This window comes from Eurosta solidaginis, chromosome 2 (assembly GCF_040869045.1).
Source record: "Eurosta solidaginis isolate ZX-2024a chromosome 2, ASM4086904v1, whole genome shotgun sequence".
NCBI lineage: Eukaryota > Metazoa > Arthropoda > Insecta > Diptera > Tephritidae > Eurosta > Eurosta solidaginis.
This window is the reverse complement of record NC_090320.1, coordinates 66,021,378-66,044,477: the sequence shown is the minus strand read 5'-3', so window position 1 is coordinate 66,044,477 and position 23,100 is coordinate 66,021,378. Positions and strand designations below refer to the sequence as shown.

General features: G+C 35.6%; 1 protein-coding gene across 1 annotated transcript in view; it reads right to left on the bottom strand.

Moving 5' to 3' along the window:
- Nucleotides 1–5,741: 5,741 nt before the first annotated feature.
- Nucleotides 5,742–23,100, bottom strand: part of LOC137239860 (uncharacterized) — a 62,241-nt gene continuing 44,882 nt past the window's right edge. The window contains exons 4-5 of the mRNA XM_067765599.1: nt 9,133–9,426; nt 5,742–9,060 (exon numbers count right to left, since the gene is read on the bottom strand). Coding sequence (XP_067621700.1) covers nt 8,707–9,060; nt 9,133–9,426 — 648 coding nt within the window. The 3' untranslated portion in view covers nt 5,742–8,706. The remainder of the gene's footprint in view (nt 9,061–9,132; nt 9,427–23,100) is intronic.

The window sequence follows — 23,100 nt, the reverse complement described above, 5'->3', positions numbered from 1 at the left end:
GTTACTGTACTGACATGGGCGAATAAGTCGAAGTAGCCCAGCAGTAAATCTACGATTCCGATGATTGATAATATTTGGCGAACCTATGTTGCAGTTGATGGAAGAAACTTTACACCTACTAAGTTGCAGTTGTTGATACGAGCCGATGCCGCACTTACAAATGAGAAAGCTGAACACTGTCGAGACAAACTAACGATAAGTATAAGTTTATATACTAACTCGATTGTATTGTAGAATTGCTATTAGTACTAATTTTTGCAAAAAATAAGAATATCCATTTCAATACATTATAACAAGGTAGATACCAAAAAAAAGTTATAAAGCTTACCGTGGCACAATGGATAGAGATGAAATATTAGGGTTGACCGTAAGTAATTTGAAAAGCAAACTCACTGAACTAGGGCTTTCCACAAGTGGTCGTAAGGTAGTCCTTCAAGACAGACTTATGGAGCATTATGGAATTGAGCTTAGCGATGACGAAGACGAAGTCTTCGAGAATGCTTCCTCTGTACACTCCGTTGCCGTTGGGGTGCGTGAAACAACTAGAACACCCTTCACACTTCGTGACATCGAAGATTCTTTGTCTTGTTTTTCAGGTTCAGGCCAAGCATCAATAGAAAAGTGGTTAGAAATTTTTGAGGAGAATGCTGCAGCAGTGCAGTGGAATGAATTGCAAAAATTTATTTATGCAAAGCAATTGCTAAAAGGTGGTGCTAAGATGTTTGTTCAGTGCCAAAAAGGTATAAAAGACTGGGACTCTTTGAAAAAATCGTTAAAAGAAGAATTTGGTTCAGCAGTATCTGCGAATGAAGTGCATCGTATGTTGCGCAATAGGCGAAAACAGTATAACGAAGATTACAAAGAGTACTTGTACAACCTCATGGAAATAGGGAAAATGATTGATTTAGATGATGTTAGCATAATCGAATATTTTATAGATGGCTTGCCAGATACGAGGTCCAACAAGGCAAATCTCTACCTGGCAAGAAACATAAACGAGTTAAAAGAACAAATAAGAGTTTACGAGAAAATCCGGGGAGGTAGCCGAGCAGCTGCAGTTAAATCAAGCGAACAATCTGGGAAGTTACCAAAACAAGCGCAACACCAACAAGATAAACGCTGTTTTCGGTGCGGTGAAACAAACCACATTTTGCGTAATTGTCCCCAGGCTACAGTCACTTGTTTCAAATGCGGTCAACTGGGTCATATAGCGTCGAATTGTAAAAACCCCAAAAAGGAGTTGAAGGCAGAATCGCTTAATGCAACCATGATGAGTACAAAAAGCAGAACCGTATCACGGGGCGGACTTATTTTTAAAGACATTAAAATTCGGAGCTTCGTACATTCAGCACTCATAGATACAGGATGTGATTTATGCTTGATTAGATATGACGTGTTGGTATCATTAGGCGAATTCGAGTTAACCAACGAAAAGCATCAACTATTCGGTATAGCCGATAGTGCCTTGATAACTTTAGGTGGGTTTAAGACCGAAGTAGAGTTTGATGACTCCGCAGTTGTTATTAACTTTCATGTTGTTCGCGAGAGAGATTCCAGATTCGGTGTTATTATTGGCAATGACGTTTTGAAATGGGTGGACATAGTAATAAAGAATGATGAAGTGCAATTTAGAAAACGGGGAACTGTGTCCGCGAGTTGTGAGCCAATAAAAATAGAAAGAAGTAGTGCAGTTGCTGGTGGACAGTCAGCCGTTGATAGCAAATTAGCTACGGACACTAAGTCAGTTGTTGGTAGAAAAGAAGAGACGTTCGAACTTTTTAATGAATTTGGAAATATATGCACGGCGGAAAGCCAAGAAAGAGAGAAAGAGTTAGATCTGGCGCACTTAGATGCACTCCAAGAGGCAAAAATTAGGTCTTTAGTTAAAAGTTATGTACCCGTGAGAAGTAAAATGTCTCCAGTAGAAATGAAGATCATTTTAACCGATGAAAAGCCAGTATATCAAAGGCCACGGAGACTTTCATATGAAGATAGGTGTTGGGTAGACGCCGAAATTGCGAAGTGGCTGGAAGAAGGCATCATCCAATCCAGCTCTTCGGAATATGCGTCACCTGTGGTTTTGGTATCGAAAAAAGACGGAAGTAAAAGACTTTGTTGCGATTACCGCCAGTTAAACGAAAAAATCTATAGAGACAATTTCCCTATGCCGTTAATTGACGACGTTTTAGAACGACTTCAAGGCGCCAAAGTCTTCACGACGCTCGACCTGTCAAATGGGTTCTTCCACGTGCCTATAGAGAAAGATTCCAGAAAATATACGTCGTTCGTGACCCATAGTGGTCAATACGAGTTCCTCTATGTCCCATTCGGAATTTCCAACTCACCCGCAGTCTTTTCACGGTACATAACGGCAGTATTACGCCCTCTAATACAATCAGGCGTGGTAGTCGTATACATGGATGACTTGATTATTCCGGCGAAAGACGAAATGGAAGGCATGAAGAGCTTGGAACTCGTTCTGGAAGTTGCATCCGCAAGTGGTTTGAAGATAAAATGGGAAAAATGTCAGTTCTTGAAGAAAAAAGTTGAATTCTTAGGTTATGTGATAGAAAATAGCACAATTAAGCCATGTTTAGCAAAGACAAAGGCAGTAGAGGGTTTTCCGGTACCAACTTCAAAGAAAAGTCTTCAGCGCTTTTTAGGGTTAACGTCGTATTTCAGAAGGTTTATTGAAGGTTACGCGATTATAGCAAAGCCGCTATCTGAGCTTCTCCGCCAAGACAATAGGTTTCAGATGGGAGACGAGGAGCTAGCCGCATTCCAGCAACTTAAAGTAGCTTTGGTTACGGCCCCGGTTTTAGCTTTATATAACCCTAAAGCAGTCACTGAGGTCCACACAGATGCAAGTATGTACGGCTATGGCGCGGTTTTATTGCAAAGAGACGTCGACGATAGAGAATTTCATCCTGTGCAATATATGAGCAGGAAAACTAAACCATTTGAGGAAACACTCCACTCGTATGAGTTGGAAGTTTTAGCAATAATTGAGGCACTAAAAAAATGGAGGGTTTACCTGATAGGCATCAAATTTAAAATCGTAACCGACTGCAATGCATTCACGATGACGTTAAAAAAGCGTGATGTACCGTTAAGAGTTTCACGCTGGGCTTTGTATTTGCAGGATTTTGATTACACAATCGAACACCGTAGCGGAACAAAAATGAGACATGTAGACGCGCTCAGTAGAATGTCGTGCTTGCTATTGGAGGATACATTAAGTCATCGGTTGAAATTAGCTCAGATGGACGATGATTGGATTAAGGCAGTTAGGAAAGTACTAGAAACAGGTCCTTACGAAGATTATTACCTATACAATGACATTTTATTCAAAGATCCAGTTAAGACGTTAGTGGTTATCCCATCTCAGATGGAGGACGAAATTATACGAACCGCGCATAACCAGGGACATTTTTCTAACAAAAAAACTCAAGAAGCAATCGAGAAAAAGTATTACATGCCACAGTTGTCAAAGAAGGTAGCAAAGTTTGTTAGATCGTGCATGGAATGTATTGTCTCGGAAGCGAAGGCGGGGAAAAAAAGAGGGATTTCTGACTCCGATCAATAAGGAGGACCAACCATTGGGTACTTATCATGTAGACCACTTAGGGCCAATGGAAACGACAAACAAGCAATACAATTACCTATTTGTTGTAATCGACGCGTTCTCAAAGTTCACATGGCTTTATCCGACGAAGAACACGGGCGCAGAATCGGTGATCAACATACTAAAAGGGCAGTCGTCAGTTTTCGGCAATCCGAAACGTATTATTTCTGACAGGGGTACCGCGTTTACGTCAAATTCCTTCAGGGAATATTGCGTAAGCGAAGATATACAACTTTTAAACATAGCCACAGGTGTCCCTAGAGGTAACGGTCAAGTCGAGAGGATTCATAGAGTTATTTTGCCAATGCTAACTAAACTCTGCGTCGACGATCCAAAGTCCTGGTACAAACATGTAGATAGAGTACAACGCGCTATAAATAATACTCCTCCCAGAACCACAAAATTCTCACCCTTTAGAATCCTAACGGGGTTAGAAATGAGGGTTGCGGATGTACCAGAACTTAGGGAAATGTTAGAAGAACTTAGAGTCGAAGAGATAGATAGTGAACGTTATGAAGTCCGACAGACGGCAAAAGAGAACATAGAGAAGATTCAAGAAGAAAACAAGAGAAATTTTAACGCTAAACGAAAACGGGAAATAGAGTATAAACTAGGCCAACTGGTAGCCATCAAGCGTACCCAGTTCGGCACAGGGTTAAAACTGAAACCAAAGTACTTAGGACCATATAGAGTTACCAAGAAATTGAATCACGGTAGATACGAAGTGGAGAAGGTAGGAGACCACGAGGGTCCAAGACGTAGTACAACGGTAGCGGAGTACATGAAGGCATTCGACCCATCGTTCGAGGCGAACTAAACTCAGGATGGCCGGATGTGGGAGCCTTAAAGTAATTAAGACATTTTACAACACTGTATGTCATGAAGCGACTGCAGGCGGACAACGGACTAACAGCAGAAACATGAATAAATAAGATAAAATGCAAACAAGCAACAAAGGGATAACGGAACTTTTAAAATAGCGAATAGACAAATTTCAAAGTCATAGTTTGCGCTTGACGACAGTTCATATGAAGTTGAGTAGTGAATCGGACGCGCCACGGCAAGTAAAAATAACTTCTTTTTTGTATATGCCGAAGCATAAGTGCAAAGTAAAAATGTTTAACTAAATAAATAAATTTGAACTAAAACATGTGTAAATGTGAACTAAACGTGTCTATGTAACCTATAATAGTAGCGTACAACGCAAAATAATACTAACTTGAAATGTTAATTGTAAAACGGAAATAAATGAAATACAAACAATTTGACGTAATTTTAAAGAAAAGAGCGTGTTAAATCCTTTTTGAACCCCACATACATATGTATTTATGACATGGAAGTTTCATTATCATTACGTTAGAAAACACAATCCAACTGAAAGAACAAGAAATTGCTAAAAAAAATTAGGCTAACTGAATATGCATCCTCGTTTGGGGACTTGTCCTGATTATAAAACTGTTTGCTTTCAATCTTTTTGAAAATTATTAAAAACTTATTACTATAAAATGCCACTTCGTTAGAAATTTTCTCTTTCAGTATCAAGTATTTTTTTCACAAATTTAAATTTATTATCTTGCGTTTTTCTCTCATTAATTACTCCAGAAATCATTGGTACTTTGGTCAAGTGATAAGTAATTAAATTTTAGTGGGATATTTAACCTACCCTCAATACTGACTGCGAGCTTTCACTTTGAAATAAAATAGAGTTCGCTTGTTTTGTGACTTTTACATTTTTATTTCAGTATATTATTAGTTTAAAAATAAAATTTAAAGCTGCTGCGTAATCTGATTGATGTGAGCATTAGAACTGCCTTTTTTTTGTTAATAATTTTTTTGATGCTCAAGCTACATTGTTTATCTTATTAAATGTCGCGATCAGATATAAAATCAATCTATTGCTGAATAAACAAATGATATGAGCGTGTTACAGAATTTACAGTAGCGATTGATTACTTTTTTTCTAGCATGCATGTATGTTTAAAAAAAATTTTTAAAACCAAAGAACAAATCCTCTTTTTCTGCACTTTCGTGTTTATATGTTTGATAATAACAGAGCTGTCTACATTTATTGACTTTGGCTCGATTGTTCTTATTCCAAATTAAACGTGTATTGAAATGTGGCTTTTCCATTGAGTCTTTTATTCGATATAAGAAGTCGAACTAGGAATTTCCTACCTTTATACAAAATTTACTATGTTAGTGGTATTGTATATGAATTAGTGTAAATTTATAATGGATGTTATCACAATGTATACTATTTGTTTTATTTCGGCATATACACGGACATTAGAGCGTGTAAAAAAAAGTAGAACATTTTCCGCACGACACTGAACGTTTAGCTTGGGAGTATTTCAAAATTGTTTTAAATAATTTTATCGACACCCTGTAAAAAAAACGCAAGTGACATTTCCGAAGATATCTCTCACTGTGACGTAATGCTTCATTCACAAAAAATATGTCACTCAAAAAAATCTATTACAACATATGTAACTTAGAGGAAAAAAAATGTCACTGTTTTAACAGGGTGCTAAAATAGTTATTTTCCGATTTTTAAAATGTTCACAGGCAAGTTATTCATTTTATGCTGGAACATTATAAACGTTGTTGTATGATACGCTCTAATGGGCAAATCAATAGTCAGTTAAATTTAGTTGTACTTAAATTTAATATACATTGCCAATAAAATTTTACTGCTGAAAATGTAATTTTACTAGTGGAGAAAAAAACTGTACTACGCAAAATAATGCAGCATTTATTGCCTTGGCCAAAGTTTACTTATAGTGCAAATTCAATTACAGTACCGAAAAAATATTATTTATCTTGCAATAGTACAGTTAAAACAAAATATGCATGAAAGGTTTTAAGCTATCATAAAACAACGTAAGTCAAATTTAAAAGCGCTTGCACAAAATTTATACAAAAGTTTAAATCTGTGTCTATCTAAATAGTCTTAGCGTTTTCTTGAAAATTCAAGTGTGTTAAAGTAAAATTTTTAAAATTATGCTAAGCCATCTTTTTGAAGACATTACTAACTTAATCTTTCATAAACGAAAATTTTCTCAAAATTTATTTCTTATATAAGAAAAAACTTTCTTTTATGTCATTTAATTTACTTTACAATAAAATAAAATAATCTAGCCATGGCATGGAACATTGAAATACATACTTATATCGCTAAATGAGTTTAGTCTTTCTCGCCAAATGACCTTAAACAAATTTTAAAATTTTCGCCTCATATGCTGTTCGTTAGCGTGTATGAGAGATTAGATACTTAAGGATGTAAATACGATTTTTTTGTTCAATGATTTAAAAAAATTGTATTACAAATACCACAATGCAGTTTAAGAATTACAAATTTTATGAATGATATTCAAAAAAATAAAGATATCGTTCGTTTGCTACATTTTTTAATCGGACTCTTTAGGATTGTTTGGTTGATTTCAAATACATACCCTCTTTTAAATTAATTACAGCAGAACTCAAATCGAAACCAAACCAAAAAAAATTAAGATCATCGTCACAATGAATATGCAAATTGTTTCTGACTCTTCAAACGCGAAAACATAATTAACAAAATATTTTTCTTTGGTATAATTTAAGACAATCTTTCCATAACAGAAACAAAATGTATTTCGCCGGCTTACATTCAATACCCTCTTATCAGCAAAAATTAAGTTTTTCAGTAGAGTAAAAAAATTGTTTTTTAGCTCTATTGTAAATTGCTGATAATATAAGGTACAACAGTGGGTGATGAAAAGTCCCCCAGCGGGCTAGGGGGTCAGAATATACCCGCGGTAGGTATGCCTGTGGTAAGGGGCGAATAAAATACCAGATGCAAGGGGTGGTGTAGCGCAACCCTTTCAGGTTGGCAGCACAATATACAGCTTCTACAAACCCAATTATTAACCTCACCTATCCGTGGCGAATCCTGTTTCATTAACAGCAGAGGCTCTGGCGACCCCGAACTCCTCTTGGATCTAGGGGTTGGGAGGACGGTATGGCCAAGGTCGCATGTGGTCATAACAAATCGTTCCCGACATGGTCTGGCTTGGTACCGGAACGTACCAATCTGCATCCGGCAAAGGACCATCAACATCGATAACACTCCCCAAGGCCTTCGGGGAGTGTCCTTATCCCTACAAAAACAACAACAACAACAACATGAAAAGTACCGTTGTGTATTCAAATCAGTTTAATTTTGTTTAAAAGTCATATGGCGCTTTTAGCTATTCGTATGGAAATTATTTTCTCATGTTGATACTACCGACTGTTTTGGTTTTAATTATAAATTTTCAAAAAAATACTGATAATAGAAGTTTTTGCAGAACAAACAATGTATTAGTTTTTTTAATGTAGCGTTTATGTTGAGCTATGTTTCGAGAATGACGCCTTGTAATGGTGGGCAAAGCTAGAGTTCCATATCGAAGGCCATGATGTTGATTCTCAAGGCAGGTATTATGAAAAATGTTAATAGCGCACGGACGGAGCTGGCCAAATCAAAATATTTTTTGTCACTAATAATATTGATATACGGAAGTTTATGTATATCCCACCCCTTGTAAACCATTGCGCTCTAATGTTATCAGGTCAAAGCTGTAAATTGAGAATTAATACCGTTTGAACTAAGATTTAAAACTGGCATGTAAAAGGTGAGTCACAGATCTTTTTTGCACGCACTTTCTTCAAAATTGGTAATGATGGTACACCTTTGCTTGAATTGAAAATGCGTTTGAACAGTAAGATATGAAAAATGCGAGTTAAGACTTTACAGTAGGTACTATACTAACGATGCACACTTACTTCAATAACATAAGTCGTAATTTTCAAACATAAAAAGAAACAAATAAATTTTTATAATTTTTTTTGAATTACTAATTACTACTATACGCGAGAAAGTTTAATTGTTCTTAACTTTTTTTCATGTATAACTTAAGCGAGAGAAAGTTATTTTGTTTTTTTTTTTTTTTTTAGAATGTTGTCAAACAAGTCTTTCGTTGACAGTTTCTATGGCTTATCGAACATACTACATTTATATCTATGTATATTGTTGTTGCACACATTCATATCTACGGGTTGTGCAATCAACTTGTACTATTTGTGATGCTTTTTGACGTCACCTCCTCCATTGATGCCGCTGCCTCTTGTTCACTATGTTGTCCATTGGTACTGGGCATTGCTTCCGGATCGGGCACATACACTGGTGGTGGTGGTGTAGCACCATTAGTGCGCGCCAAATTTTCACGTTGCACATAAATCTCATCAACAAGCTTTTTAATGAAAGGATGATTGAATTTGCCTTCATTTGAATCGAAGAATTCTTGATGTTTCAATAGGCAATTGTCACGTTTTTCATATTCAAATGCCTGCATAATCAAATCGAGTCGATCAAGATCTTTAACGAATTTCGATTCAGCGCTCTCGCCAGTTTCGTACTCCTATGTTAGAGGAAACAAAACAAACAAAGCATAACAAAACAATTGACATATTTAAATATAAGTAATTATCACCTCAAATAGTTCCATTATACGCTTGCCACGTGGTTCAATTAATTTGCAAATATCTTCCATTGCTTTTAATTCCATAGCTCGTTTATCTGTTTTGGAAACGCCACAAAATGGTGTTAGATCACCGACTACACTCTCAGCAAGATCATGTACCAACGCCAATTCCATGCAACGTATTTGATTGAGACCTTCGCTGCCGTCTAGTAAGAACGTCATCATACTCATGCGATACATGTGACCCGAAATGGATTCTGGGTCGCTTACATTGCGCAATACCCAGCCAGTACGTTTTGTATGCTAAAATAATAAGAGCACAAATATGTATAAATTGAATTTAATTAGTGCGAATTTTACAATTTTTGTTGTGCATATTTAGATACGTTTGTATATGCATAATTAAGTGAGGGTAAAATAAATATATCTACCAATTATAACCTATTTAAAACCTAATTCAGTTTTTACAAAGCTACTGAAATGTCTTAGAATTAGACGCCTGCAGAAAAAATAGGAGACAGTCACGCAAAGCAACAGTTGCGCACTACAGGTTTAATGACCACTAATCGGAAGCACAACGGGACAGTACCCCAGCGGGTTACGGGGACTATTATATACCCGCGGCAGGTATGCCTGTCGTTAAAGGCGACTAAAATACCAAATTGATTCAAGGGGTTGCCAGCGCAATATATAGCTTCTCCAACCCAATTGCCAACCACCTCACCTACCCGTGGCGAATCCTATTTCTTTAACAGCCGAGGCTCTGGCGACCCCAAGTTCCATATGGATCTAGGGGGTGGTAGTGTGCTTTGGCCTAGAAGGTTTCATGTAGTCATACAAAATCGTTCTCGAGATGGTCGGGATAGTACCTTAATGGTGCTTGTTACCGGAACGTACCGGATCTGCATCCGGCAAAGGACCATTAACATCGATAACACTCCCCAGGGCCTTCGGGGTGTATCCTTATCGCTACAACAACAACAACAACGGGACAGTTGGCAGCTACACTTGCACAATCTCGAAATAGTTATCGAAATTTTCTATAAAAAAAGCGACAAAAACAGAAATTATTCCGAAACAGTACTGAACTGGTTGGTTATGCTGATTAGATCACTCCATATCACGCATTTTGGTACGTATAAAACAGACGCCAGCAGGAGCTACCAAGTCGCACCATCGAGAACGATTTCGAGTCTTGCTCGCATCAAGAGAGATTAAGTATTTCTCAACCTATCTCTCCCAATTCAGTGCAGGGATTATCTATCCACTGCTACCAAATACGGGTGTTCATAGTAATACTTTCTGATCCGGCAGCTTTTTAATCATTCGCATATCTTGACCAAGACAACAATGATAATGATGATCTACATTCGTCATTTACCTTCGTTTTGAGCACGCCGTTATCATCATGTCATGGACCATAAGTTTATCAGACAAACTTTTCTTTCAAATATTTCATGCGCCATTCCATCTTCTTTTCATACATCAGGATAGGTTTGATGTGACCTATGGAATTGATATTTTTCTTCAAGAGAAATGACTTTACTTTTCAATTGATTTGAGCTGATAGCCATAGCAGCTAGTGCGTTTTTTTTTTTTTTTTTGTTAGTCCTAAAATTGATTTTAAGTCTGAATATATATGTACATAATAATAATAATACTTTTTAATCGACTACGCCATTGTGGATAAAACAAGTGTGATAGCTTCTGCATAAACGTCAAAGTTACAAATAGAATGGATCACCTGATTTGCAATTGACTATCGCCGTCTCGGTCTGTATCTCTTTCTATCACCCGCTGAAGATAGCCGGCCCTATGCGCCGCCATATTGAACACCCTGTCAAAACGCTAAAAAGTAGCCATATTGAAGATCCTGTCAGGCAGTTGACGGATAAGATATCACATTTGTTTTATCCACAATGGACTACTCAGTCCAAAGAATTGTGTCGAATATTAGCAGCACTAAGGGATACTATGGCGGCCACCGTGGTGTGATGGTAGCGTGCTCCGCCTACTACACCGTATCCCCTGGGTTCACACCCCGGACAAAGCAACATCAAAATTTTAGAAATAAGGTTTTTCAATTAGAAGAAAATTTTTCTAAGCGGGGTCGCCCCTCGGCAGTGTTTGGCAAGCGCTCCGGGTGTATTTCTGCCATGAAAAGCTCTCAGTGAAAACTCACCTGCCTTGCAGATGCCGTTCGGAGTCGGCATAAAACATGTAGGTCCCGTCCGGCCAATTTGTAGGGAAAAGCAAGAGGAGCACGACACAAATTGGGAGAGAAGCTCGGCCTTAGATCTCTTCGGAGGTTATCGCGCCTTACATTTTTTTTTTAAGGGATACTATCATCTCTAAGCCGATACTAAGCAGTCATTTGTATGTACATAAACAAATCAATCATTATGTCTACACATATGTACATCCAAGCAGCGGAGAGATACGCACAAACACATGCATATATCTGAGAAACTCACAAAAGTATGTAATCATCGGCGCATATTGCTATGCGAGTAGCTATAAACATACATCTGTAGTTTATAGCTGGTAACTAAGTAGTAAATTCTAGAAAAAGAAACGCCTAGAAGTATGCGAACGAGGAAACCGTAGAGTACAAAAGGAGCACAATCTGAGGCATGAGCAATCAGTTTGATTTAAGCACGCTATTGGTTGAAAAGTATATGTATTGTATTTTGTAAGTAGTATAATAAAGACCATTTTGCATTATTGAATATTGGAGTTATTTTATTCAACAGTTTAGCGATACGAACGTTAGCAGGAGGTTGCAAATAAGAGGAATTTCAGTAAATTCGTTACAGTATTAAAGTCGATTGTTTGTTGGGTAGGAGCTACTTCGGCCGTTCTAATGTAAAATGAAAATATCAAAATTTCATTTTTCTTCTACGCGTTTCGAACTTTGATGCCATCTTCAGAAAACCTATAGCCAATGAACATAAATATCACATATTTTGTTAAAAAAATCGACAAAAAAAAAACTTATGCGCTACAATAGTTTTTACAGAAATTAACAGTAAAATATACGAAATATTTGTTATTGTCACTGTCATTAAGGCCTAACTTTGTACTTTAATTACTTTCCTTTTTAAAATTTGTTTTATTTATAACTAATTGTAAAGTATGGAATATTAAATAATAAGCCATGTAAAAGGAAGTGGCCTTTTAGTATATGTACATGCTTGTGTATTTATGTTTGTATGTGATAAGATTTATAATGAGTAAGAAATTCAACTGAAAGTGGGTAACAAAAATCTCGGATCAACATACTACAACAAATAATGGTGTCGAATTAACTCAAAATGGGATTCCAAAAGTCTTCATTCATTCATACTAATGGCTAATTATTTATTTACAATAATGCATATACTACAAACCTAGTTATGTGCATACATATTTATATTTTGTAGAAATGTAAACATAAACATTTAACGGACGTGTTGTAAATAAAAACATTTTTTAGGAATTCCAAAGTGTCACATTACACTTCAATGGTCACAACAATAATGTTCTGGCGTATGCGCTATAAAATCTAGAAAATTCACAACTACAAATTGATTAAAATGTATTCCTATATTAGGCAGCCATTCATATCATGCAGCACGGCGCCATCCGTCGTTGTTTGAAGTTATGAAACACTACTTTGTATCGCCAAAGTATTCGTGTACAATTATTTTTTCTTAGTATTCTGCAAAGTAGAGCAGGAGTGTGTTCGAGCTGAAGAGTTTTTGCATCAGCGTTACTTTTTACGACAAAGCATCACGTCTTTGGCAAAGTCTGAACCGCTGTGGCAACGTCGCGCGTTTGTTGAATGAAATGTTGAGAATCGATTGATCATCACTAGCATATCAAACAAAACATACAATCTTTTCATTCCGCTATTCCGGCACATTATCAGCTTGAGTATTATATTCATATCAGTTAAGGCTCCAGTTGAAGTTGACTAGAGTTTAACCTTGTACTTTGTTCGATAAATGGACTCAACTTTAACGGACTGAAAACGCATGCCTGTTTTTGCGCTGCCTGATTTAGCATGGGATGCAGCCAGGAAGCTTCTTTCTTCTACAAAAGCTGTGCAAAGCTTATACATACATCTACCTCGAGAATAGTATTGAAATGATTATAAATAAAATAATAATATATATTTAAATAAGGCGCGATAAGCTCCGAAGAAATTTTAGCGAGCGTTGTTAATGGTGAAATGAAAAATGTTTTTGGTCCTATGAGGTTATCAAGTTGTTGTTGTTGTTCTTGTAGCAGTGCTTCGCCCAATCCAGAAGGTGCGACCACTCACAAATTGTCATCAATATCCTCTAACGGGGGTCCAAGGAAACTTGCAGTTTCAACAGGGGTGGACCAGAGTGAGAGGGGTTAGAGATGTTGGTTTCACATTGAAGTTAAAAAGTTAGTGAGTGTCATGTGGGGACTCATTGGAAGCAGCACATACATTATGTATGTCGGAGTTTAAAGTTACAGTATCCAGATCGCAGCTGAGCTAGAGGAACGCGCGTATCCCTAGAGAGAGTGCTTTCCTCTTCTGCGACTTTAAGAACTGGGTTCGTCGGCAATTTCTGGCATAGAGGTCCGCCGCCTTATCAAGGTTATCAAGTAGTTTTTATGAGGTTTTCTTGATGACATGCAGGTTGATTTTTGAAATTTTCTAAGCTTTCGACTGTTGCGTCGGGATTTTAATAAGCATTACCACAAAGTTTGAAATATTTGAATATTTTTTCCTACAGAAGGTGACGTTTTGATGCTATATTCGTCAGTATATGAACATGGGACATTTTGTATGATAGGCAATCACACTACCTCCACACCGTGGCTTACTTTTTGACCTTTGAAAAAGTATGAGGCTTTACTATTAAAATCGGCAGTGAACCTTTGTATCCTGCTCATTTTCTAAGTAGAATTCTAAGTATTGCCTGCGGCCACAGAAATATTAAGTAGTATGTTCGTAGTAGAGACGTAAGGAAAATAGTTCGAAAAATGTTTTATCGGAATCAGATTTGCAACCGAACGCGGTATTGGAGCAGGGTATAAGATACCTGGTAAATAGAAGAGGATGACGAATGAAATAATACAAAGACTGTTAGACCTTACTATTAGACTTCTTCACTGGTCGACGACCCTTTTACATCCGATTCAAATCGGTGGGAACTGAAATCGAGAGTTCAGACGTACCTTATAGAAAATTGAACCCTGTTACATCTCTAGTATGTACATATGTAAGTAAATTTATGCATGAATATTTTCACACTCAAAACCACTTTTTTAAATTTTATTTTCGCTTGCATTGTTGCTGTCGTTGACTTTGATCTTGGCCCTCAAAATAACAAAAATAAACGAAAACAAGTAAGGAAGTCTAAGTTCGGGTGAACATTACATACCCAGCGGTTCACTTGAAATGCTGTTGTTGTTTTGTGTGCTTAATAGTGTTACAAGGCTGCGCAATAATACATATACATATGGTTCTATTCTGAACCAATTTTTCTTCGAGTTATGGCTCCCGAAACATAGAAAATTACTTAGTCATAAAAGGGGCGGGGCCACGCCCATTTTTTAAAATTTAAGTTTTTCCTATTTATTGTTATAAATCCACTTGCGAAATGAAATACCAGTGATATAAAGCTCTTTTTTGCAAAGATATAGCTTGTTTTATTCGTCCACGACCCTTTTAAACATCTTTTATATAAAAGTGGGCGTGGCCCTTAACCGATTTCGTTAGTTTTTCTTCAAAGAATTCCTTATAGTAAGGGCAACCTCTCTGCCGAATTTTGTTACGATAGGTTTAAAGATTTTTGATTTATGATTAATAATATTTGAAAAATTGATTTTATCACAAGTGGGCGGTGCTACCTACGCCCATTTTAAACAATTTTTTCAAAATTTTTATCAACAGCCTCAATATCAGTCCACATGTCAAATTTCAACATTCTAGGTGTATTATTTACCAAATAATCAGGTTTTTCGTGTTTTCCAAAATGTTATTATATATACAAAAAGTGGGCGTGGTTATCATCAATTTTCAACACCAATCTATTCTGGGTCCAGATAAGATCGTGTACCAAATTTGGTGAAGATATCTCAATATTTACTCAAGCTATCATGTTAGCGGACAGACGGACGGACGGGCGGACGGACATGGCTCAATCAAATTTTTTTTCGATACTGATGATTTTGATATATGGAAGTCTATATCTATCTCGATACCTGTACAACCAACCGTTATCCAATCAAAGTTATAATACCCTGTGTACAAGTGCAGCTGGGTATAATAAATAACAAGTGCATGAACATTTTGTGTTTGGCATTAGACATTTCTATACGTGTCGACATACCATTTAAAATTTGTGTGTACCCAGTTGTACGACGCCTACGCTATGTATTATAACTTTGATTGATTTACTGCGGGCAACAGGGGTCGTTATACGTTTATTATTTGAGCAAAATGAAAAGTTAACGAAAAATAGTTATTAACAATAGCAGAACAATAAAAAAAAAATTTTTTAATAATACTATCTCGATTTTTATAGCAAAACTCATTTATCGATACTATTTATGTACAATAAGGAATGTGTTGGTGTACTTCTTATAGAGGCGGAAATATCCCTACAGCATGGTTTTAATACCTTCCATGAAAATGAAATGGTAAATTAAGTTTGGTCCGAGTATCAAAAATTAAACTCAATAAGTGTATCGATATGATCAGGATTATGAGCTGAGTTGATATACCCATGTCAATCTGTTCGAACGCAAGCTAGCCCTCCAATTTTTGAGATATCTTGATCAAATTTGGTGAGCGTTTATTTATTTGGGTATTCAATTAATCATTTATCGGAACCGACTGGCTCGGACCACTATAGCATACATCTCCCATACAACCGATTTTTCGGATAACAGAATTTTCGTAATTTCATCATTTTATAAGCTAGACGCTTGAATGCTTACATTTAGGCATATATTGTAGTCTGAAAAAGTTTTCAAGATCGGTCATACCTATAATATATATCCCATACAACCGATTGTTCGGATAAAAGGTTTTACATAATTTCTTTCTCATTTTAACCGCTAGAAGCTTGAAATTTCCCAGATTGCTTACATAGGCACACATTGTTGTCGTCAAGATCGGTAGTTCATATGATAAACATCTCATACAACTCATTATTCGGATTTTATGAATTTTAAATTGCATCAGATTATTGTTCAGCTGCATTATTAAAAGGCACAGCCGAAGATAGTGCCTTCCTTGTTTGTTTTATTTTAATACTGACTTATAACGATTTACTCTTGGTTAAGGCAATTATTTCAGGAAACTTTAGCTGTTTTGCCAAAAAATATTTAGATACAAAAAATGGGCGAAATCGTAGACATAAATCAAAACCCTGTTAAAAGTTGTTATGCCAAAATATGTCACGTGGAGTAAGTATTGTTGGTATTGAATATATTTTGAATAAGAAAAATCGATTGAAGACCAATTTTTTACAAACTCTTGTTTAGGCTGGCGAAAAATAAAATTGTCTATCAGCCCGATTCTAAATATTCCCTCGGAATTTTGTTCTCGCGGGTTTTTATTCCCGCGGAAAAATTCCTCCAATTCTTTCGCTCTAGGGAGAACAATAATTCGAGAATAGGAATTTCGAATTTTCGAAGTCAGCTGTTTTGTCGATTACAATTTCACAATTCTTATTGTGTTTAAAAAATTTAAAAGTTTAATTATTGTTGCGAATTTGTTTTAAATTAAGAAATAAAATATAAACAATGCACAGTATTGAATTTCATGTGGTATTCACTGAAATGAGTAATGAATTGGTGCCACAGCAACATCAACAGAGGAGCATAAGAAGTAGAAGACGGCGGGCTAACACAAATCCGCCGGAGTTGCCTACTTCCATTCAGCAAAGCAATTTTCTGGCGCCCAAAATCTATTTGAGCCTTCTTAAAAAATCCTTGCGCAAATTTTGGATGGCTGCATCAAATATACCAAGAGCTCTTCCGTTGCTTATGATATACTTTTCGACTTAAAATAAAGAATATTCAGCCCTATTCTGCATTTCGACTTGGATTGGAATTTTTTCGATTTGGCAACTTTGGTATTCTGTGTTCCAATCTCTTTCGGTCCAACTTCGAATCGTTCGATTTTGTGTATTCTGCATTTCGATCGTAGTTCCGTAGTTCCTCATGGAACTTGGGGGTGGGGAGGGAGGTATGGCCTGAAGGTTCAATGTGGCCATATAAATCGTTCCCGAGATGGTCGGGTGTTACCGGAGCGTATCGGATCTGTATCCGACAAAGGACCATCACATCGATAACACTCCCCAAAGCCTTCGGGGAGTAACCTAATCGCTACAACAACAACAACAACAACATCGTAGTTCCGTTTTTCTAAGTGGCAAATTTGTTGGCGGAAAAATATTTTCTTTTTATTTTTTTATTAATTTATGACAGAATTTTAACAAAAATGTAAGTAAAACTTGTTGAGAAACGTAAAAGGCTTGATGATGATTGTTTTCTATATGTTTCCAGGTCAAAAACAACAACACAAGTGCAGTATGAGACGTTGGCTAATTTAATGGCAACAAAGCGGGATATCGCACAGAGACTAACCAGGCGCCCGAAGGAAGAAGTGCAGACATTTTGGGAGGAAGTTGCATTTCTACATTATAATCCGCCCCTATTCCATGCTGGTAAATGCCTTCTGCAAAAAATCTCAAAGCAGCTACTACAATATTAAGGGCAGATGTCGATGTCGAAGTCCTTTGACGAATTGGCCCCGCAAAAGTATCTAACACATACTTGAAAGCATCCTTATTAATTCAAGTTTTTTTTTTAACCTAAATAAGAAAATAAAATTAAACTTTACCACTTTTAAGTTCAATTTCTTACAATTCGTCACTCAAATGGATTACACAAATCTCGCAATATTTGCCTTTCCATTCTCGCCTGACCATTTTCGTATGCGTTGCTTTCCAACTCCACAAATAATGACGCGGCTATTGATTGATTGAGGAATGTGAAGCGAAAACGTAAACAATCCTTGCGGAAAGAATAAATAAATCTTCATAAAGTATTTTAGGCCAGTGCAATGAAATTAGCATCTATAAAATTCAGAAAATGTTAACTATATTCGTGCAGGGATCCGTTTTAACAAAACTTGGTGGCCACGGCAGGGAATTGGCAAAAGAACGACAAAAAACACACTTACAATTATGAAAGCACTTCACTCAAAAAAATATAACACTGCGGCAATATATTCTATTGCTTTTTTTTTACAAAATGGCGTGGATAATAAAATATAAATATTTTTCAGTGTTTTTTACAAATTTTCTTTAATTTATTTTGTTCCAATGTTCACACATTCCGTACAAACAGCTGATTTCGAAAAATCATTTGCTCTTCTCGTTACAAATCCGTCGTAATGCAGAATACCCAACTTCGACTAAAGCGGAGCGTAGAACGGGAACGTAATCGAAATGCAGAATAGGGGCGATTGTGGTAGAATGTACATATTTTAGCACAAATTTGTACAAATAAGTGCTCTTTCTCAAAAGAACCAATTTCCTTTAGCTATGTAATTCGGTGCATTCCCTTTAATTTAACAAGTGAAAAAACTCCTAAGTAATGGCCGAGAAATCTCCCTCTCACTCGCGTTCATAATACCTACTTTTCACCCATAACCGGTTTCCGCTTTTTCGAACACTGTTCAGAATAGGAGGAAAGGGAGAAGTGAAAAAACTCACAAGGAATTTTTATTTAGTATACGAGGAATGGGAGAAGGGAAAAAACTCGCACGGAATTTTTGTTTAAAATTGGGCTGTATATATCTATGGTATGTAATTTATTTTTCGCATGACCATTTTTTGAAAATTATTTTTCGTAAAAACTTTGATCTCATTTTGATTCGGTATATGCACTTCACACAACATTGCTGAACGTTAAAAATTTGTAAGTGGCTATTTATCAGGAAATTCCGGACGAATGTTTTTTTGTTTATAAATAAGTAAGTTGTTGTTTAAATAAACGCAACAACAGCAACTCCAATAAACACGCCAGCAACAAAAACGTAACAAAACCACAAGAACAACAACAAAAATGGGAAGAAAAGAAACAATAAAAAATATTCAAGAACAAGAATATTTGTCCGGTGAATGTTTCCGGATTAATGGGGGCATCCCAATAATTCCTGGACAACTAATATATATGTCAGGTTATCGATATGTAATAAATCTATTCAATAAATAAAATGCGGTAAAAAATCGCAGCCGGGTATGTGGTTGCTTGCTAACAATCGAGTTCCTTACTTGTTTTTTATACTGAGCGTGCTTGCACACAGAGTATATTAACTTTGATTGGATAACGGTTGGTTGTACAGGTATAAAGGAATCGAGATAGATATAGACTTCCATATGTCAAAATTATCAGTATCGAAAAAAAATTTGATTGAGCCATGTCCGTCCGTCCGTTAACACGATAACTTGAGTAAATATTGAGGTATCTTCAACAAATTTGGTACACGAGCTTATCTTGACCCAGAATAGATAGGTATTGAAAATGAGCGAAATCGGATGATAACCACGGCACCTTTTTATATATATAATATTTTGGAAAACACAAAAAACCTGATAATTTAGTAAATAATACACCTAGAATGTTGAAATTTGACATGTGGACTGATATTGACTCTTGATAAAAATTTGGAAAAAATTTTTAAAATGGGCGTGGCACCGCCCACTTGTGATAAAATCAATTTTACAAATATTATTAATAATAAATTAAAAATCGTTAAACCTATCGTAACAACATTCGGCAGAATAAGGAATGCTTTGAAGAAAAATTTACGAAATCGGTTAAGGACCACGGCCACTTTTATATAAAAGATTTTTATAAGGGTCGTGGACGAATAAAATAAGCTATATCTTTGCAAAAAAGAGCTTTATATCAATGGTATTCCATTTCCCAAGTGCATTTTTAACAATAAATAGGAAAAACTTCAAATTTTAAAAGATGGGCGTAGCAACGCCCCTTTTATGACTGAGCAATTTTCTATGTTTCGGAGCCCTAACTCGAAGAAAAATTAACGGATCGTAATAAAATTGGGTACACAAATTTTCCCTATAGCAGGAAATATTTCTAGAAACAATGGACGAGATCCGTTAAAGACCACGCCCACTTTTATATAAAAGATTTTTAAAAGGGTCGTAGACGAAAATAAAAAGCTATATCTTAGCGAAAAAGAGATTTGTATCAATAGAATTTTACTTTCTAAATTGAATTATAACATTAAATTGGAAAACACTTAAATTTTTGAAAATGGGTGTGGCACCGCCCAAGCAATTTTCTATGTTTCGGGAGCCATAACTCGAAGAAAAATTAACATATCGTAATCAAATTGTGTACACATATTTATATTTCTATTAAAAATGGACGGGATCGGTTAAAGACCACGGCAACTTAGATATAAAACAAATTTAAAAGGGTCGTGGACTAGAATAATAAGATATAGCTTAGCAAACAAATAGTTTTGAATCAATGATATTTCACTTATCAAGTTTTATTGTGAGAGGAAATGGGGAGAAATTTTTTTTTAAACGGCCGGTGCCACGTGTTATGTAGAAAAGTGATTTATCTGAAATGAAATGTACAATTGAAGCTCACGCTGAGTATATAATGTTCGGCTACACCCGAACTTAGACACTTATTTGTTTAATAACACACAAAAAGCAAACATTTGACAATGAAATGCTTTTGTGCAAAAAAATGTGACTAAAAAAATTACCATTCTTTATGCGCTATGTATCGTTCTTTGAATCTATTAATAATAAGAAGAATGTGAATTAATTTTAAAATAATTTTTTTTTTTTTTGAAAATACATATATATATGGGGTATTCCATCCCATTTCGACCAGTTGTGAACCCGACCCCTTTAGAATTGGCTGAAAGTTTTTCTTCTTTTTCTTCTTTTCGTTTTTCAGAAGTTTTTCAAATTTTTTCATACAACTCAAAAAAAGTTATGAATTTAAAAAAAAAACACCGTTTTTGTTTTCAAAAAGCTATAACTTTTTCAAAAATTGACCGTTTGGGATCTTTTTTTTTTTAAATTTGTTTTTAAATTTACTTTTCGGAAAAAATTCAAAAAAATGTTTAAAGTTTTTTTTTTTGTAATTTTTCAGTTTTTCGAGATTTTTCGAATTTCGTCCTTTTTTTCTCATAAAAAACTTAAATCAATTCTGCAATCATCCCCACTAATCCCGGAGTGGGCCGAGAATTTTTTTTTTTTTATTTAATTGAAAAAAAAAACTTTAAAATTTTTTTTGTATTTTTTCCGAAAAGTACATTTAAAAACATATTTAAAAAAAAAAATAATCCCAAACGGTCAATTTTTGAAAAAGTTATAGCATTTTGAAAAAACACCGTTTTTTTCAAAATATTTAAAACTTATTTTGAGTTGGAAAACGGTGTTTTTTTCAAAATGCTATAATTTTTTCAAAAATTGACCGTTTGGGATAATTTTTTTTTTTAATGTGTTTTTAAATGTACTTTTCGGAAAAAATACAAAAAAAAATTCAAGTTTTCAGTCTGTTTTTTTTTCAATTAAATAAAAAAATCTCGGCCCACTCCGGGATTAGTGGGGATGATTTCAGAATTGATTGAAGTTGTTTATGAGAAAAAAAAGGGCGAAATTCGAAAAATCTCGAAAAACTGAAAAATTACAAAAAAAAAAAACTAAAAATTTTTTTAAATTTTTTCCGAAAAGTACATTTAAAAACAAATTTAAAAAAAAAAAAGATCCCAAACGGTCAATTTTTGAAAAAGTTATAGCATTTTGAAAACAAAAACGGTTTTTTTTTTTTTGTAGATTCATAACTTTTTTTGAGTTGGATGAAAAACTACTGAAAAACGTCTTTCGTAAGCTAGAAAAAGAAGAAAAACTTTCAGCCAATTCTAAAGGGATCGGGTTCAAAATTAGTCGAAATGGGATGGAATACCCCATATATATATTTTTTTTAAAGGCCCTTTTCTTGGGAGCTTTACCGATTAGAGGTGCAGCATTGCACTACATTTCCCGCCCTTGAAAAATATAACCGTCCAACTTGAGATCAATTTACGAATTCGGAATCATCATTAAGCACATATGTAGATCAAAATTAAAAAAAGTGAATGCTAAACTCAATTTCCTAGCTGAGCACTACTAAGCTTGAATATAGCGAATTCTTAAAGAAAAATATGAAACCATGACTAGAATTATAGAACGTAGACAACTATCTAACCGTTTTAAACAAGAGAAAGATAACTCGGCAGTACAATTGGGCACAAACCGTTGTAGCGAAGGCGATAAAGAAATTAGATTCAATAGACATTCGCCGTTCAGCTACGGTCAGAACGCGGAAAAATTCGCTGTGGTTTGTGTACACAACGGAAAATGTCATTTACAAGCAATGTCGTTCACTGAACAATATTGAGCAGCATTGAACGAGCAAACGTCTCCGAACTACACAAATATACCTTGACCTTACAATATGAATTTGGCTGAGCTACAAATTTTTATCTTGCTTCTTTTTCACATACGTAAATTTAATGAGTTTGAGACGTTTCCACAATAATTTCTCTTATTAAATTATTGTATTTTCTTCTTTTCTTTCAGTTAAAATTATATTTTTAGTTTTTCAACATAATACGAGAAAAAGTCAACCTCTGTCTTTCCAGAAGAAACTGTTAGCTTCACACATCTTTTAGGGAGCAGATGAGTTTAAAGAAATCGTACCCACGGCAGCCGAGCTGGTACCAGAAGTTGTTAATACCGCAGCTACTGGAGTACGTATGCGGATTACTTCTCCAAACTTAGACAGACGAAAGAACGTGAATTACGGGAGTCCCTGTCGTGAAGACTTACCTCCGGTGTAAAACACAGATCAATGTCCGTTGATCTTCGGCCCAACAAGTTGGTACCAATGCGGTGAGCTGGG